This window comes from Molossus molossus, unplaced genomic scaffold, assembly GCF_014108415.1.
Source record: "Molossus molossus isolate mMolMol1 unplaced genomic scaffold, mMolMol1.p scaffold_m16_p_20, whole genome shotgun sequence".
Taxonomy (NCBI): domain Eukaryota; kingdom Metazoa; phylum Chordata; class Mammalia; order Chiroptera; family Molossidae; genus Molossus; species Molossus molossus.
The window spans coordinates 28,947,182-28,965,504 of NW_023425356.1; the positions used below are offsets into that span (position 1 = coordinate 28,947,182).

Genomic DNA, 18,323 nt, shown 5'->3' on the forward strand with positions numbered 1-18,323 from the left:
CATGTCTGAGAGATCCGCACATTGAACCATCTGAAGGTGGACAAGTGGGAGCAAACCGGGGAGGAGAAAAGGAAAAAAATCTGAGAGGCATCATGGATACAGTCCTGTAGCCAAGAGCTCATGGCAGGGCTCAGCCCTAAGAGGGGAAAAATCAGGCTGTGGCTGGTACTCCCTTCAGCAGGGAGGAGCAAAGATGTTTAGTGAGCACTCCTGCGGGAGTCGGCAGTACAAGCTGTGGCTGAGCCCAGCGACCTGAGCAGGAAGAAAGCACAGTGGTGTGACCTCAGCTGTCCAGCAATCAGCATTCCTGAAGAGAAACAAAGCCACAGAGCCTGACTGCCCCTTAACCTCTCAGAGCTCACCCCCCTTTCACCCTTCTAATTGGGTTACAGAGCACATTGTCTGCAAACCTGAGAAGTGGTACTACAGAATCACTTTTTCCCTGAGTGACAGGTGCACTCTGTGACTAATCCCAGGTTCGGGCAGGGGCACAGGAGGTATGCTGTGGAGGTGCACTGGTCACCATTACTGGGAGGGCAAAGCAACAAGAGGTGGCAGGGTTCCCCCAGCTCACCCTGCCACATACACACACACATCTTGGCTGCACTGCCAGCAGCATCTGACTGCAGAGGACAGCACTGGGATTTCACAGACCTGGAGCCACATCGTCCACAGTGTTCTCTGTGGGGTTGGTCCCCTGGGATCAGGGAACCAAATCATAGGGGAGGCACCCACCCTCCCAGGGAGCAGACTATTTTCCACCACCCTGTGGAACTCTGAAAAACTACAGAAGTGCGAGAGCTAAAAAACTTGTCATTTAGTACCACCTACTAGAAAACAACAGTAAAATTTCTAATCAGTCTAGAGAAATACTTCTCATACACAGACGCCTAGACAGAGAAGGAATCCATCAAATACCATGAATAACCAAGGTAATGAGGTAGCTCACAAAGAAAATAAAAAATCTCCAGAAAACAAATGTAAAGACATGGAAATACTTGATTTAAATGACCAAGAATTCAAGATTGCAGTTCTAAAAAAACTCAATGATGCAAGGAAACACAGATAGGCAAATTAATGAGCTCAAAAATCAAATCAATTAACAAAACAAGTACTTTGCCAAAAAGACGGACCCTTTAAAAAAGAACCAAACAGAAATCTGGAAATGAAGAACTCAATTAAGGAAATCAAGAATGAACTAGAGCCCTGGCCGGTTTGGCTCAGCGGTTAGAGCGTCGGCCTGCGGTCCGGAGAGACCCGGGTTCAGTTCCTGCTAAGGGCACGTACCTCGGTTGCAGTTTGTCCCCGGCCCTGGTTGGTCATGCGGGTGGCAGCCACTCGATGTGTCCCTTCACATCGATGTTTCTCTCTCTCTCTCCCTCCCACTCTATCTGTACAAAAAATGGAAAAATATCCTCGGGTGAGGATAAAAAAAAAAAAAAGAATGAACTAGAGAGTACAGGAAATAGAGCTGGCCAAATGGAGGAAAGAATAAGTGATGTCAAGGATAGAAATCAAGACATGACTCAGAGGGAAGATGAGAGAGACTTGAACATAAAGAAATTTAAAAAAAAGAGAGAATTCTTTGAGAACTATCTGGCTTCATCAGAAAGAGCAATATAAGAACAATAAGTATACCAGAAGAAGAGACGAAGAAGGAAATGAAGAGCCTATTCAAACAAATAGTTTATGAGAACTCCTCAAACCCAGGGAAAGAGTTAAGTCCTCAAATCCAAGAAGCAAACAGAACACCTAATTACCTCAATACAAAAATGCCTTCTCCAAGGCACGCTATATTAAAATTGTCAAAAACTAATCACAAAGAAAAAATTCTCAAGGCAGCCAGGGAAAAAAAAATCTATAAAGGAAAGCTGATTAGACTATCATTGGACTTCTTAGCAGAAACTCTACAACCTAGAGGAGGGTGAAGCCAAATATTCACACCACTGAAAAAGAGAAATTACCAACCAAGAATTATATATCCAGCAATTATCCTTTAGATATGAAGAAGAAATAAAGACTTTTCCAGACATACAGAAGCTGAGGGAATTTATCACCAGAAGACCTCTATTGCAGGAAATACTCAAGGGAGTTAGTCTACCTGAAACGAAGAATAAAAGTCACAAAAGTACGAGTAAGATCACCAACAAACTTACAGCATAAATAGGGATAATCTGTGACAACAGAAACATAAAAGGAAAGAGGTAAAGGTCTGAATTTGCAAAAAAAAAAAAAATAGAGATCAGAAGTATTCAAAAGAAATACTGTATATATGGAACTTTCTTTTTCATAAACCTAATGGCAACCACACACACACAAAAAAAACAAAATTGAGACACATAACTTTAAAAAAGGGAAAAAAGGATGAAATACCACCAAACAAAACAACAGACAGAAACACAAACAAAAGAATCAATGTATGCACAGAGCTACCAGAAAACAAAAGATAAAATTGCCATAGGAAATTCTCACACATCAATAATCACCCTAAATGTAAACGGACTGAATTCACCAATAAAAAGGCACAGAGTAGCAGTTTGGACCAAAACCCAAAATCCAACCATACGCTGTCTTCAGGAGACACAACTAAGTTTCAAAGACAAAGATAAACTGAAAAGTGAAAGGGTGGGAAATGATTCTCCAAGCAAATAGCATCCATAGAAAAGCAGGTGTAGCCATAGTTATATCTGACAAAATAGATTTAAAGATAACAAAGGTTGCCCGGCTGGTGTGGCTCAGTGGCTGAGTGTCAACCCACACACCAAGAGGTCGCCAATTCGATTCCTGGTCAGGGCACATGCCCAGGCTGTGGGCCAAATCTACAGTGAGGGGTATGCAGGAGGTGGCCAACTGATGTTCTCTCATTCACTGCTGGTGGGAACATAGACTGGTACAGCCACTATGAAAAACAGTATGGCGGTCCCTCCAAAAACTAAGAATAGAGTTACCATATGACTCAGCAATCCTTTTTCTGGGTATCTACCTGAAAAACTTAAAAAACATTTATTCACAAAGATATATGCACCCCTACATTCACAGAAGCACTATTCCAGGTGGCCAAGACAAAAACAACCAAAATGTCCTTCAATAGATGATTGGATAAAGAAAATATGGTACATAAAAACAATGAAATATTGCTCAGCCATAAAAAAAGATGAAATACTGCCATTTGTGACAACATGGATATTGTGCTAAGTGAAATAAGTCAGTCAGAAAAAGCTAAGGACCATATGATTTCACTCACAGGTAGGATATAAAACTGAAACTTACAGACACAGACAACAGTATGATGGTTACCAGAGGGAAGGGATATGAGGGAGTAGAAAAGGGTAAAGGGAGCCATTTATATAGTGATGGAAGATGATTTGACTTTGGGTAGTTAGCATGCATAGCAATATACAGATCATGCAACACAGAAATCTATACTGGAAACCTACATAATCTTATTAACCAATGTCAACCTAATAAATTTAATTAAAAATAAATAAACATTTGTTGAATTAATTTCTACTCTTGACTGTGTTCATACTCCTCAAAATCAGGATGCCATCACAAGAAAACAGGGAATGAGGCAATTTTTATGCTCCTGGGATTAGCATAACCACCTAAAGTAGAAAATGGGTCACTAAGTCCAGAAGACCTGGCTACTTCATCTTGCTGGTGGCCAGTAGTCAATTTTTTAACCATGGTATTACCATCACTGTTCACTCACCATTCATGCGCCAGATCTTCACTTGACGGTCATCTGCCCCAGACACAATAAGGGGCATAGTGGGGTGGAAGGCAGCCCAGTTCACTCCACGATCATGACCCTATGGAAAAAGAGTGGACAGAAATGGTTCTTCTGAAATGGCTTTATGTCTGTTACTCAAAGCAAACCAATGAACCTGCTGATGATTATAAAGTGTCTCTGATTTTTACTCTTCATGTGAAAAGAGTAAAGGGGACTATTACTATGTCAATCTATCCAATATTACCCCCAAATTCTCATGGGATTTCTTCCACTCCCATATTCAGCTTCATTTGAATTTGTGATATACTGCCTTGTTTTGTTACTTGTCTGTTTATCAATTTCTCCAACTAACTATAAAATCTCAAGAATATAGATCAGTCCAGCTGGTTTGGCTCAGTAGTTGAGCATCAACCCATGCACCAAGAGGTTGCCGGCTGGATTCCCAGTCAGGATACATGCCCAGGTTGTGGGGTCAATCCCCAGTGGGGGGCATGCAGGAGGTGGCCAATCGATGTTCTCTCTCATCGATGTTTCTATCTCTCTTTCCTTTTTCCTTCCTCTCTCTAAAACCAATAAAGGAAGAAAAAAAAAATTAAAAAAAAAAAAAAAAAGAATAAAGATCAATTTTATATGCTGGCCAGTTTTTCTCAGTGGTTAGAGCACTGGCCCACGGACTGATGAGTTGAGGGTTCAATTCTGGTCAAGGGCATGTACCTTGGTTGCAGTTTGTCCCCAGCACTGGTCGTGTCGTGCAGGAGGCAACCAGTCGATGGGTCTCAATGACATTGATGTTTCTCTCTCTCTCCCTCTCTCCCCCTTCCACTCTATCTGAACACAAATGGGGAAAAAAATGTTCTCAGGTGAGGATTAAAAAAAATCAATTTTATAACTTTTTTTTTTTAATCCTCACCTGAGGATGTTTTTCTATTTAGCTTCAGATAGGGTGGGAGGGAGGGAGAGAGAGAAATATTGACTTGAGAGGGACATACTGACTGGTTGCCTCCCACGTGATCCCAACCAGGGCCCAGGACCAAGATGCAACTGAGGCACATGCCCTTGACCAGAATCAATTCCATGACCCTTTGGTTCACGGACCAATGCTCTAACTGCTGAGCCAAACCGGCCAGGGCCCAATTTTATAACTTAATGAAAAAATGAAAAAATTCTCAAAGTGTAGTAAAGAAAATGGATGATCATCAGGATTCTTTCAGGAAATCTGTGAGGCCAAAGACATAATAACACCAAGACATTATTTGTCTTTTCATTCTTATTCTCTTATAAGTGTAGTTTTCCAGGGGCTACATGACATGTGATATCATTGCTTTGATGGCTAACAGAATGTGTACTTACATATTTTATATTTTAGAAGTTCTTTGTTTTAATTTCAAATATGGTAACAATTCACAGCTATAACCTACATTAACAAAAACTCTTTGGGGTCAATAAGTTTTAAGAGTATAAAGAGGTCTTCAGATCACAAAGTTTAAGTACTGCTGCTTTTAAGATACATTATACCCTATTTATATAGTTGTGCTCAGTATTATGACATAATCATAGGAAGGCAGTTTCGAATTAGCAGTATTTTTTGAGAGAGATAGTGTGGTGAAATGCATGTGGGTTTTGGAGTCAGATCCAAGTTCAAATCTATTTACTAGGTACACATGTACTTTAGTAAACTGCTTGATTTTTAAATCTTATTTCAGCAAAATGAGTAAACAATGTCTATTTCAATGGATAACTGAAGATTAAATTAGATATTATTTTTAAAATCTACTTTCTAGCCTGGCCAGTGTGGTTCAGTGGACTGAGCATCAGTCCATGCACCAAGAGGTTGCCGGTTTGATGCCCAGTCAGAGCACATGCCTAAGTTTCCAACTTGATCCCCAGTAGGGGGTGTGCAGGAGGCAGCCAACTGATGTTTCCATCTCTCTCCCTCTCCCTTCCTCTCTAAAATCAAATCTTAAAAAAATATGTTTTCTATCTTATGCTTTTGTGTTTTTCCACTGTGCATGCAAATTATTTACACATGGTTGGTTCTCCATAACTATTATTAAATCCCTCCCCCCACCTTGTCCTCCCTTACAAAAGGCTTGAGAATGGGCTCTGCTTTGGGATGGTGAAGGAGCCTATGACAGCTCTACCCCTCTTTTCCCACTCTTTTTATAAGGTAACATGACTCTCCCTTAGGTGGCATGTAAGCTCCATTTCTGTTGACTTACCCACTATTCTATTTCCAGTGCCTCACATTTAATAAGCACCAAATAAACCTTTGTTGAAGGAATAAACATATGAATGATACACTGTCACCATTTCCCTGGAAAAGAGCCCATATCCTGCTAATCGCTGTAAAGATAAGTACCTCCAGTACATGCTTCACCACTGCATCCGTAGTTCCAAACAGATCAACCCCAGTTATTCCTCTCACATCCGACTCCACTGCGCCAGGGGACAAGTTTTTTTTCCTTAGACCTTTGAAGGGGTAAGGAGCAGGATGAAAGATGTAAACATAATGCTACCAAAAAGCATATATTTTTTAAATATGTTTTATTGATTTTTTAGAGAGAGAGAAAACATCAACATGAGAAAGAAACATCAATCGGCTGCCTCCTGCACGCCCCCTACTGGGGATCGAGCCTATAACCTGGGCATGTACCCTGACTGGAAATCGAACCAGGACCTGTTAGCCCATGGGATGACACTCAATCCACTGAGCAACACTGGCTGGGCCCATAAAGAGCGTATTAACAAAAGCATAGAAAGGTACAGTGATAGACTAACATTTTAAAAAAGGAAGAGAGAAAGAGATTTAGGGAGACTGAAGAAGAGATACTCAAGAGCTCCTATCTCTTTCTTTCTAAAAATGTTCAAAATATTAAAGTATATTCACTATCTTCTCCTGTGCTCCCTTAACACTCAACAGACCAACTAGTGGGATTTCTTCTCAGAGGACAATCCAAACTTCTAACACACTTAACTTTTTCAACAAACCCCAACTCAAGAATTGTCTACTTGAGATAAAGCTCATTTCCATTCTTCAATGTTCTTGAAATGTAGTCTCAAGACTTAAACATTCAATTTTCACTTTTCCACTGTCAACTTTATGAAATCTATAGCAACTTTTCTTCCATCATCTCAAAGAATTTTCCAATAAAACCATTTAGGGAGGCCATAGTTCAGTGTTTCTCAAATTGGGAGCTTTTAGGCAACTCATAGGGAAGTTCCAAAGGAGTTGAGGAACCTCGACCTATTAAATATAGTATTAAAAAACTATCTGGTTGGACACTGTAAAACTACAAACTATGCAAAAAGTGTACTCATGTCTTCTACTTGCCTCTTGGGCAGGGTACAAAATAATTCAAACTGTCATATCTCATTAAGCTCTTACTTAAAAGACTGGTGATAGATCTGAATACATGTATTTTGCCATTAAAACATTTGGAGGCTAGTTTCATTGGGAGGAATTAGCCCATAATTTAAAAACAATGAAAAAAAGGACACCAGGATAAAAACAGTCTTATTTGCAGCCATAAAAAGGAATGCAGTAGTACCATCTATAAAACATTGATGGACCTAGAGGGTACTGTGCTAACTGAAGTAAGTCAGACAGAAAAAGGAAAATACCATGTAATTTTATTTAAATGTGAAATCTAAAAAACAAAATCAACTAATAAGCAGAACAGAAACAGACCCATATGGAGAATATTTTGACGGCTGCCAGATGGGAGAGGTTTTGGGATGGGTAAAAAAAGAGAAGGGATTAAGAAATTGATAGCTACAGAATAGTCATGGGGATATAAAGCACAGCACAGGGAATATAGTCAATAACATTGTAATAACTATGTATGCTGTCAGATAGGTATTAGATTTACTGGGGTAATCAGTAAGTTATATAAATGTCTAATGACTAAAACTAATATAATACTGTACATCAACTGTCATTGGAAAAAAAAAGAAATCTTATTTGTATAGGACCCAAACTTATGGTAAAACTACAGTAACTTTAAAAGCTAACTATCTGTATTATAGTCAGAACCAAAATTATAACAATATTACTACCTTACATTTGAAAAGACCTTTGTGATTTCCAAAGCATTCTAACATATATTACATGATTTGATCCTGATAACAACCTTTTGAGACAGGCAAGCAAGCACACTTATACCAGTTTATAAATGAGATAATAGATTAGAACTCAAATCTTATCTTTTGAAGTATTTGGGTGGCAAAGAGAAAAATGGAACTATGTGGCATTTGTAAAATAAAAAACAAATATCTATAAGGGGGGAAAAATAAAAACTATCATTGGAAATTAAACCTAAATAGTTTTAAGCCTAATTTTTGGCATCTGTAGGCTTTTTTTAAGTTTACAACATTTAAGTTTAATGATAATATTTATTTTCATTGTATTAGAATCATAATATACCTTATATTATAGTGGCATGTAAACATCAGCACTGGAGAAGCAAGTACTTAAAAGGACATGATAGTTTTAATGATCTTGTCCCCTGTCCAAGATGAGCATTTAGCCAATAGTAAAGAGAAATAAAGCCGATGCTTAAAAAAAAATAAAAAGCAGCCCTGGCCAGTTTGGCTCAGCGGTTAGAGCGTCGACCTGCAGTCCAGAGAGACCTGGGTTCGGTTCCCGCGAAGGGCGCATACCTTGGTTGCAGTTTGTCCCCGGCCCTGGTTGGGTGGCAACCACTTGATGTATCCAGTTCACGTCGATTTTGTCTCTCTCTCTCTCCCCCTCCCACTTTATCTGAACAAAAAATGGAAAAATGTCCTCGTGTGAGGATAAAAAAAAAAAAAAAGCAGCAGCATTCTCCCAAAGCTTCATAAATGCCTTATCACAGGGGTACCTCTTTTCACTTAATTCACTTGTCCCTTTAATGGGATCTGTCAACTTTTTCCGAGTCTGGGTTATGAAACAGATTCAAAGAAAGATACAAAAACAGATAGCTATGAGGCACTTCACCTCCAATAAGCTTCAACAAACATATTAAAAGGAAAAGCTGTATGACAGAATGGAAGCCTTTGCTGCACTTGCTTGTAATGATGCAGGAAAAGGGAAGGGTAAATGCAGACAGATGAATATTGACAGGCAGTGAAAAGATACTTAGAAAAGAAATATTTGAGCCTTTGACAAGTCACTCACTAGAACTGGATAGATGGAAAATTTCTACAGCAGCTACTCAAATCCAGAGGGAGAAGAGGACATTCTCAGAATGGACCAGTTTGATGTACACCTCCCAATGGGGACCAGGAGAACCAGTAAAAGAAAGTTGGATAAGGACAGAAGTTGGCAGCAAATTAATACTTTTGTAGTTGTCACTGCAAAGATTAAGCCTGAATTGTATGGGCTTGACATGCAAAGTTCTAAGCACATTAAGATAATTTCAGTTTCCTTGGAAGTTTAAGGTAAAAAAGCAACCTGTCTTCTATATCTATATTATAAGTATTTTTTTTGACAGGCTAACACAAAAGATTCAGGTTAAGTTAAGCCCCACGGGGCTCAATTCTCATGGGAGAGGTATCAAGAAGACAGGTTTTCCTTTAAAGATCTGTTTTCTTATTGCTTATCTGGCTCAGTGTCACCTTTCAGACACCCAGAAAAAGTAGAATTTTGAACAGTTCTCTAAATGTGAGGGTATTCATTTTCTGACTCAGAACTAATGTTTCCTCTCCTGGTAATATTAGCTCTGCCCCTAATAGACCTCTTCCTGTATTCAGACTTAATGGAACTCAAGCAAAAATGACTGCTAAAAAGAGTATGCTTATTTCTAGAAGGAAAGATGTAAAAGTCTAACCCAAAGGCTCCTTCCATTTGGTTAATGCCAAAGCATCTCCTTCTACTCTGGTTAAGGGGTTTTGGAAACCAAAACACTTAGGAATGGTTAAGAGAGCATTAACATTAGTACAGCAGTTAGCATAAAATTTTCAGTACCACAAATACTAAATAGAGCAATTGCAATGTTATTACATAGTAATCCACGCACTTCACACATTCAAGAGCAAGTATAAACGCCAGTTGAGGCCATACTCTCGTCTCTGATGTAAAGCCCTTAATGATGATGCAAAAATGTTCTCCTGCCTACAAAAGGGAAAAGGATTTCTTGCCTTGAGCATTTCATGATCACTAATGAGAATCCATCCACCTAACTGCCCCAAATTGCCTTAGCTAGGCCACAGGGAAACTACGGTGCTAGTAACAGGTAGCATAAACTCTTAAAGGCGAGCACTATAAGGTCCTTCTCAACCTGGTGCTCTAGGAAAGAATTAAATCCTAATGGCCAAAGCATCAATTTATGCATATAACAAAATAATTCTTTTATGATCTAGAATGGCGTTAGCTATATACCATTCTCAGAAGAACTAAGAAAAGAGTCACTCGAAGTGTTTGAGTAGCCTTAATTCTCTCACAGAACCCCAGCTGTGAAAAACTACCCTAAATAACTACCCCTGATAAGCTGGAACAGCATGAACTAGGATCCAACCCCATCAGGCGCCTATGTCCTGAGATAGAGAGGGTGCTTTGAATGTGCATGTAGTGAAAACCCATGAAAAGCCACAGCTAGGTTATTGAAGAGTGAATAATAAGCTCCAGGTTCACAGTGTCTGTGCCTAACTCTTCCTCTCTTCCTGTTGGCGTGGCTGGTCACATACGAGTGTACTTCAAAATGCCTAGCCAGTCTGACAAAAACTGCAATGGCAAAAGCCCTAGCTGAAGAGGTCCAACTGCCCTATCTCCAGTACAATCTTGTTAATACCACTCCCTTCTAATTCAGAACCTTGAAAACTGCAAGCATCACATGACCTAGAGGTTCTACTCTCCAACTGTCATCTTCCCTTGGCCTTGTTTCTGTGCTACATGAATCTTAAGACACAGCTATTAAACATTCCAAATGCTGCCCCCAGGAATCCAAATTTTCAACTCACTGTTTCAAATGGCTTGTTGGAATGGCAACTCCCATACTGTCTCAGCCTACCTAGCCATGAAAGAGTTGGGAAAAATTATCACCTTGGCCATACAATGCAGAAGGGTGACCCCTTTATTACCAAAAAGAACCAGGCAAGACCTATAAGGGAACCGTCCTTTTACAGAATGAAACAGACTTTTGTAGTCTAGTCATGAGCCTTTCAGAGACCCAATTTTCAAGAATTTATAAGGCAACAAACAGAAACGACTCAGCAAGTGATAAGTAAACGTAATTGGGCAGAGAATCACAGCTTTTAGAGTTTCATTTCCATATTCCGACTCTCAGCAAAACACTTTCATTTACCCAGCATGTCAATCTGGGTAAAGTTTCTGGTTAAAGTTTCTGGTTAGCGCCCTGGCCGGTTTGGCTCAGCGGTTAGAGCGTCGGCCTGCGGTCCAGAGAGACCTGGGTTCGGTTCCCGCTAAGGGCATGTACCTCGGTTGCAGTTTGCCCCCGGCCCTGGTTGGTCGTGCGGGTGGCAGCCACTCGATGTGTCCCTTCACATCGATGTTTCTCTCTCTCTCTTCCTCTCTCTCCCTCCTGCTCTATCTGAACAAAAAATGGAAAAATGTCCTCGGGTGAGGATAAAAAAATAAATAAATAAAGTTTCTGGTTAGCAACTTGTCAGATCTCCTCCATGCAGCACTAAACCTTTAAATACTATATAAAATCAAGAAATATAAACTGTGAAAGGATAAACTATCCCATTTACCCAAAATCTACAAATTATTTTAAATTTGGTCCTAGAAGTCTGTTCTAATATTAAAAGAGATTCTGGATATACACCCCCTCCCCATGCTCCTTATACTAGAAGAAATAGAAAAGATTTTCCTATTTCTAAACAAGGCCACAGGATCTAAGAGTTCTATTTCCCTGTACTAATTTATTCCCCAAATTTGTTTTTGTCAAAGATATTTTAAATCTAGTATAAAGCTTGATTCTTAATTAAATATTGCCAATAGTATATAGATTTTAACTAAAACTGATCTAACTAAAAAAATGCAACTTTCTTCAAATTAATTAAAATTGCTAGAGAAACCACTTTTCTTAGGAAATACCTCTAACATGAAGAACCATCAAACAAATTTAATATCCTCAGAAACAACAATGCTATTATATGAGAAGAGAATATTCTAAATTTTCCTGCTTCAATCCGACTCACCTCACTATTTTAAGCAATTGCAGTTTTGCACCAGACATGACTAGGTTTTCCCCTGAACTTGGGCAACTCACCAGAAATATCCCAAACACGCACAGTCTGGTCCAGGCTGGCTGATACAACCAGGTCTTCTGAGGGGTGGAACTGAGCACACATTACATAATGGTTGTGCCCCGTTAAAACACTGTAAGAAGACAAAATAAAAAAGACAATACCAAATTAGAGGCAGTAATCACCAGACTTCTACATGCTAAATACCATTCTCCATATTCAACAGATGCAAATCCGATTACACTTTCTTCAAGGCAAAGACAAGTCATCCTAACAATTCTGAACAAGTAACAATAAAAAAAGTCAGCTGTTTAAACAATAGCTCTCTTCTAACTGCTAATGCTTTAGTATTTAATATTACTGACTCCAGAAGAATTAAGGTGACACCACCCCTCTTAAAGACATATTAAAATATCAAAATAAGTGGAATCTTAGTAATTCATAGTGGAAATTATCTGTTAAATTATAGTTGAATGTCCCCTTTAAGGAGCATCACTTAAAATGGTCTTTGTATCACCCAGGCCAGTTTTAGAGTGTTAGAGCGTTCCGTCCACAGGTTCCATTCCTGGGCAAGGGCATGTACCTGGGTTGCAGGTTCGATCCCTGGCTATCATCGGGGTCCTGTGGGAGGCAACCAATCAATGTGTGTCTCTCACATCGATGTTTTTTTTCTCTCTCTCTCCCCCTTCCTCCCTAACTAAAAATCAATGGAAAAATATCCTCAGATGAGGATTACCAAAAAAAATGAATTAAAAGAAAATGGTTCTTACATCTTCATGAAAAGCTCAAAGCCAAACAAGCAAGACAGAGGTCTAGACCTTGACTCAGGTTTCACAAGAACAGAACTGAAAACCAGCTAAAAGTGTTGTTCTAAAAGTCTAGCTATATGACTTCCTTTCTCTGGTAAGAAATAATCAGAAAATCCAGATCCATACATTACTTACAAGACTGCTTCTGTATTTAGCATTTTGTACATAAAAGCATCTTATAAATACAATCAGTAATGAGTAAGCAGGCACTGTCCATTAGGGGAGGGAGATAATTATTCTGAAAAGAAGTTGATTATAAAAACACTAGGAAGAAGGAAGACCCTTTCTGAGCCCTCTGGTTCCTGCTTTACCAGACACAGGTTCTAGACTGCCAGTTCCACACTCGGATGGTCTGATCATCTGAGGCACTCAGAATCCAAGGATATTCCTGAAAGATATTCCAGATAAAGGGTTTAAACATTAAACAAATGTGTTCTTTCAGGCTCCCGTAACCACATCTCTCTTTCGAGGGGACATTCTACTCTCTAACATCTCAGCTATATTAGCAAAGAGAATGCTGCTACTGATTTAATTCAATATAACCCCGAGTGCTTTCTTTTTCAGAAGGAAGTGAAGCAGGATGGTCAACACCACAGAGCTCCTAGAAGAGTCACTCCAATAACATAATTCTTCTATTAACGTATGGGTTCTTGAAGAACAAGATGATTTCTACTGGGAAACTAAAGAATGCTCTAAAACTAGAGACACATGGCTACTTACATGATGAAAAAATGTGGTACGTATGTAGTCTAAGTGCCCTAGCAATGTAAAGAGACAGCGTCGAAGCTTGTAATTCCAAACCTGCAAAGAGAGAAATACACCAAAAAAATAAGACCTGAGGGCTTTGAGTATCTAAAAGGCTTAGGTTTCTTAATAAATAAGTTTGTATTTATATTTGGGTACTTCTAAATAGGTGGGAACCTTGACAGAGAGTCTTGTTTACAGTTAGAGGGAGAAAGACCAAACGACATGTGGAGAAGTAAAGAAAGCAATGCTAGGAAAAACCCAGAGCTAAAACTATGAAAATGATTTTTCCTTTTTTGATGGAGAAACCATCTTTATTTACTGACATAAGACAAGATGCTTATCCAGGCTTAACTTGAAGCTCTTCTTTCTACTACATAATTGCTCTCAGCTTTAATACAACTCCCTAGTGCTTTGCTGATCATCTTAGCTCAGGGTAAAAAAAAAAAAAAAAAAAAGGCAGGACGAACACCATGATTCCAAAGGAAACAATAATATATCATATGGCATCATCATCTCTTCGACTCTAACTTGGTGGCAAATGATGCCAATACATTCACGATCTATACTCATCTACCATGCAGACAGACTTTAACTCGTTACTGTGGAAAATACCATATTGCTCAGTTAGTCTCAACAAAGCAGAGAAACATCATATTCAGATATAAAGTTGATGTAACTACCAAAGTACCAGGCATCAATGGGCACATTTAAGAAGACACTAAAATCAGGACCACAAATGTAAGGCAGTTCATGCTCCCCATCCAAAAGCCCCCCCAGAAAGTACAAAAATGAGGGGTCAGATGTTTTTTTTCCCTTTTTTTAACATTTAACACTTGTTTATAATCTCTCTAGGCCAACTTGTTACTATTCTTTCTTTTAACCTAAAATTTAAAAAAGTTTTTTTTTTTTTTTGTAAATTACAAAACTCAAACAACCCAAAAGCATGCTTGTCCAAATAAGAATATAAACTCTGGCACTGGCCAGTGTGGCTCAGTTGGTTGAGAGTCATCCCAGGCACTGCAAGGTCGCAGATTTGATTCCTGGTCAGGGCACATGTCCAGGTTGCGGGACTGGTCTCTGGTTGCGGTTCGGTCTTCTTCTCCACTTTGAATGCTACTGCCTAAGTTCAGACTCTGTTCATCTCTCACATGGACTTACACAACAGCCTCTTAACTGATATCTCTGCCTCTTGTCTTACCCAATTCATCTTATCTCTTCTCTATACTACCACCCAAATCACTTTTTAAAAATGTGTTAATCTGATTATCACTCCTCTTCATAAACCCGTTTAATGGCTCCTTGTCATCTGTATAACATCCAAACCCCTGAGCATGCGAACTCCATGATCACTTTACATTCAAGTGCTAAGATCTCTCCTTTCTCTCACTTTATCCAGATTTTCCTCATACAAAACTAATTATAGTTTCTCAAATGTATCAAGCTATGTCATGCCTTTTGGTCTTTGTACCTGAATTGCCCTTCCATATTTCACTTTGGTTATCTCTCTATTGTATTTACTTACTAAACGGTACAGCTATTATTTGGGTAAATTTTTTATCTCTTTTATTGGAATAAAAGCTCCTTAAGACCAGAGACCATGTCTTACTTATTTTTGAATTCCCAAAAAATAGTGTCTGGTACACAGTAAGCATCAATAAATGTTGCTGAATAAGTGCTCTGCATAATGTCGGAATCATGAGCTCTGCATGAGTAAGAAGTACTACTGCTTTTTAGTCCCTTTCACAATTCCCAAACCCCACATCCTCTGTCCTTTACTCCAGTAATGACAGACCCTCTGTACCTTAATCTTATAGTCATCTCCTCCAGAGACAAACAGTGGCTGCTGCTTATGGAAGTCAATGCCTCGCACTGGACCTGGAGAAGAAGGCAGGCAATATATGTTAAAGAGAGCTACGCTTCCTAATCTCCAAAGTGATTCTTATTCAGGATTTTTCAGTTCTGTCCCTTCCACATTATTTAATCCTAAAGGAATTCATGTCAAACAAGGATTAAACTACTCCAGAAAATAAATACTTCTATCTTTAACTTCCTCCTAGAAACTATTATCTTACCATCATGTTCATCAAACTTGTCAATGAGGGTACACATCCGATAGTCCCATAACTGGATGACCCCATTGTGTAAACTGGTCAGGATCCAGGGTCTTTTGGGGTGAAAACTGAGCCCTGGAAAAAACAAACAGATAATGATCCAATGAGCGAAGTAATCCCACAAGTCACTTCCTGTCAATTCTGATAAGAAAAATAAACAGCTTAGGCTAATCCTAGGTTCCCTTATTCATTCACTGGATGCTAGACACTGCGAATTTAGAAGGTGCTGGATTTTTGTTATATTCCTTTAAATATTACTGGGCTTTGTTTTAGGATGTAGTTATGTTACTTGGAATTAATTGCTTCTTTCAAGGCTTGCTTTTAAGTTTTATTAACATGGGTCCACAGCAGCTTTAGTGTAGGTCTAATTTGGCACTCCTATTGAGGTCTTTGCATGATGCCTTGTGGTATTAGGAGGTCTTTCCACCTTGGCTAGTAGGAACACGAACTATTCCCAGCCCTTTGTAAGCTCCAAGGAATGTTCTGCCTTCTTTTCTCCAGTGGTTCTTTCCCAGGCTTTGGGTCCTTTCCTCATATGCATTAGTACGCCAAGGCCTGACAGGAGTCCTTGTAGAACTCATGTTCTCTGAGCACCTCCCTCTTCTCCGGTATTTTGCCCAGCAAATTCTAGCTGTCTTGGCTTCCCTGAACTCTAAACTCTATTCTCCTCAGTGAGATCACAAGGCTCTTCCCTCCCCCTCTACTGCAGCCTGGAAACTGTGTCCAGGTAGTAAGCTAAAAACAATCATAGGACTCATCTTGTTTATTTCCCTTCTCTCAGGAATCACTCTCCTGTAGGGCCTGCCATCCAATGTCTGAAATCCTTTGTTTTATACATTTTGTTCAGTTGAGCAGCTGTTAAAGGTGGGACGGTAAATTTGGTCTCTGTTACTCCATCATGATTGGAAATGAAAGTTTAAAGAAGTAACAATTGCTAACAGTTTGAAGTATATCCTTTCAAATTTTTAATGCAGACTGTATCACTTTATGAAAATGAAGATAACAATTTAAAAAAAGATAACAATGTTTTCTTGCAAACTTTTTTTTTTTTTTTTTGCATTTATCTTCAGATAGAGAGGGAGGAAGAGAGAGAGAGAGAGACATCGATGTGAGAGGGACACATCGACTGGTTACCACCCACAAGACCCCAATGGGGGCCTGGGACGAACCGCAACCAAGGTACATGCCCTTAGCGGGAACCGAACCCAGGACTCTCTGGTCTGCAGGCCAATGCTCTAACAAACAGGCCAAGGCCAAACTTCTTTTATTACCTAACTATATATCATAAATCTCATCACATTTAAGTACATATAAACAAAGCCTCATTCTTTTTAACAACTGCAAGGTACAAATGCACCATCTTAACATTATTCTAATGAATGGGCATTAAAGTTGTCCCCCCTGACTTTTATCTATCAGAAAACAGGGCCAAATTAAGATACTTCTACATATATAGTCTATTTGCATTATTACTGCTTTAGGCTACAGACCTAGAAGTGGGATTGCTCAGAATAGGTTATGTGATGTGCATTTAACATTTTGGTAGATACTATTTGACTGCAAAAAGTCATCTTCTAAAGGTACCCATTTCGCACATGTTAACCAATATGGGATATTATCAGCTACTTGCTTTGTTTGTTTTATTAACTGAAGACCAAAAAATAAAGGTATTCTCACTTTCTTTTTCACACTTCTTTCATTACTAGTGAGCTGTACAGTATTTTCTTTATTTAATTTTTTAAATTTTATCAAGATTTAATTTTCTCTCTCTTTTTAAAATTAGTTTACATTCAATTCTATTCTGTATTAGTTTTAAGTGTATAACGAGGTATATAATATTTTCATTTGTTTATTGAACATTTCTTTTAAATTGTCTGTTTTTCCATTAGTTTACTTTCTTCCTTTATAACACATAGGAACATTCATTAATGAATATTAACTCTCAAATACTTTGACACCTTTCCCCCCACTTTCCTTCTCTAAAAAAGTAGGAGAGAAAATACAGGATTATAAAGACCCATTTCAACCATCCAGGAATTCTTAGTGCTACTCATCATGATCATATTCCCACAAGATTTATAAACTGCTCAGAATCTATTCTCACATTAAAAATCACCTCTAGTTTTTGAGCCTGCCCATGCCAGGTGCTATAATAAGCATTTTTCATATACTTTCTCATTTTAATTTTCTCTGTAAGAGAATGTTAATTAATTATTCATATTTCACAGATGAGGAAATAAATTTAGAAATGTTAAGTAAGTTGCCCAAGGTCATACACCTTGGTAATGGATGTTTTGGTATTCCAAAGCAAGCCCATCTGACTCCAAAGGCCAAGTTCCTAGCCACTTTGCTAAACTGCATCTTACTAAATATTCAAGCTATATATTTTTTCCAAATTTCAGAAGATCTTACATCTCTGCCTTTCCCGTTCTAACATTCTAAGAGACTAACTACTGCTACAATTTCAGTCATCTGCCCTCCACCCCATCCACTGATACTCAAACTCTAGGTTTGCCATATTTAAGAAATAAAGATGCCCAGTTAAATTTGAATTTCAGATAAACCACAAACAATACCAAACAAGTATTCATTGTTTATCTGGCAACCTTATCAAGCTCGGACTTGACTGGGGTTACAGGCCCCTGTGTCCTGTTTCCAGGTAGGAAAAGAAAGCCAGAGGAGGCACTCAATGTTGATCTGGTGCGGCCCCGGCCTTTCAGTGGGGTGGCCACTGCT

The 18,323-nt window shown here is 38.8% G+C and overlaps 1 protein-coding gene across 2 annotated transcripts in view; it reads right to left on the reverse strand.

Moving 5' to 3' along the window:
- COPA (COPI coat complex subunit alpha) overlaps nucleotides 1–18,323 on the reverse strand; it is a 43,724-nt gene that overhangs the window by 24,407 nt on the left and 994 nt on the right. For both annotated transcript variants that reach the window (XM_036271832.1, XM_036271831.1), the window contains exons 2-8: nucleotides 15,549–15,662; nucleotides 15,278–15,351; nucleotides 13,450–13,530; nucleotides 13,041–13,117; nucleotides 11,944–12,053; nucleotides 6,093–6,202; nucleotides 3,713–3,812 (exon numbers count right to left, since the gene is read on the reverse strand). In XM_036271832.1, the coding sequence (XP_036127725.1) occupies nucleotides 3,713–3,812; nucleotides 6,093–6,202; nucleotides 11,944–12,053; nucleotides 13,041–13,117; nucleotides 13,450–13,530; nucleotides 15,278–15,351; nucleotides 15,549–15,585 (589 nt within the window). In that variant the 5' untranslated portion in view covers nucleotides 15,586–15,662. The remainder of the gene's footprint in view (nucleotides 1–3,712; nucleotides 3,813–6,092; nucleotides 6,203–11,943; nucleotides 12,054–13,040; nucleotides 13,118–13,449; nucleotides 13,531–15,277; nucleotides 15,352–15,548; nucleotides 15,663–18,323) is intronic.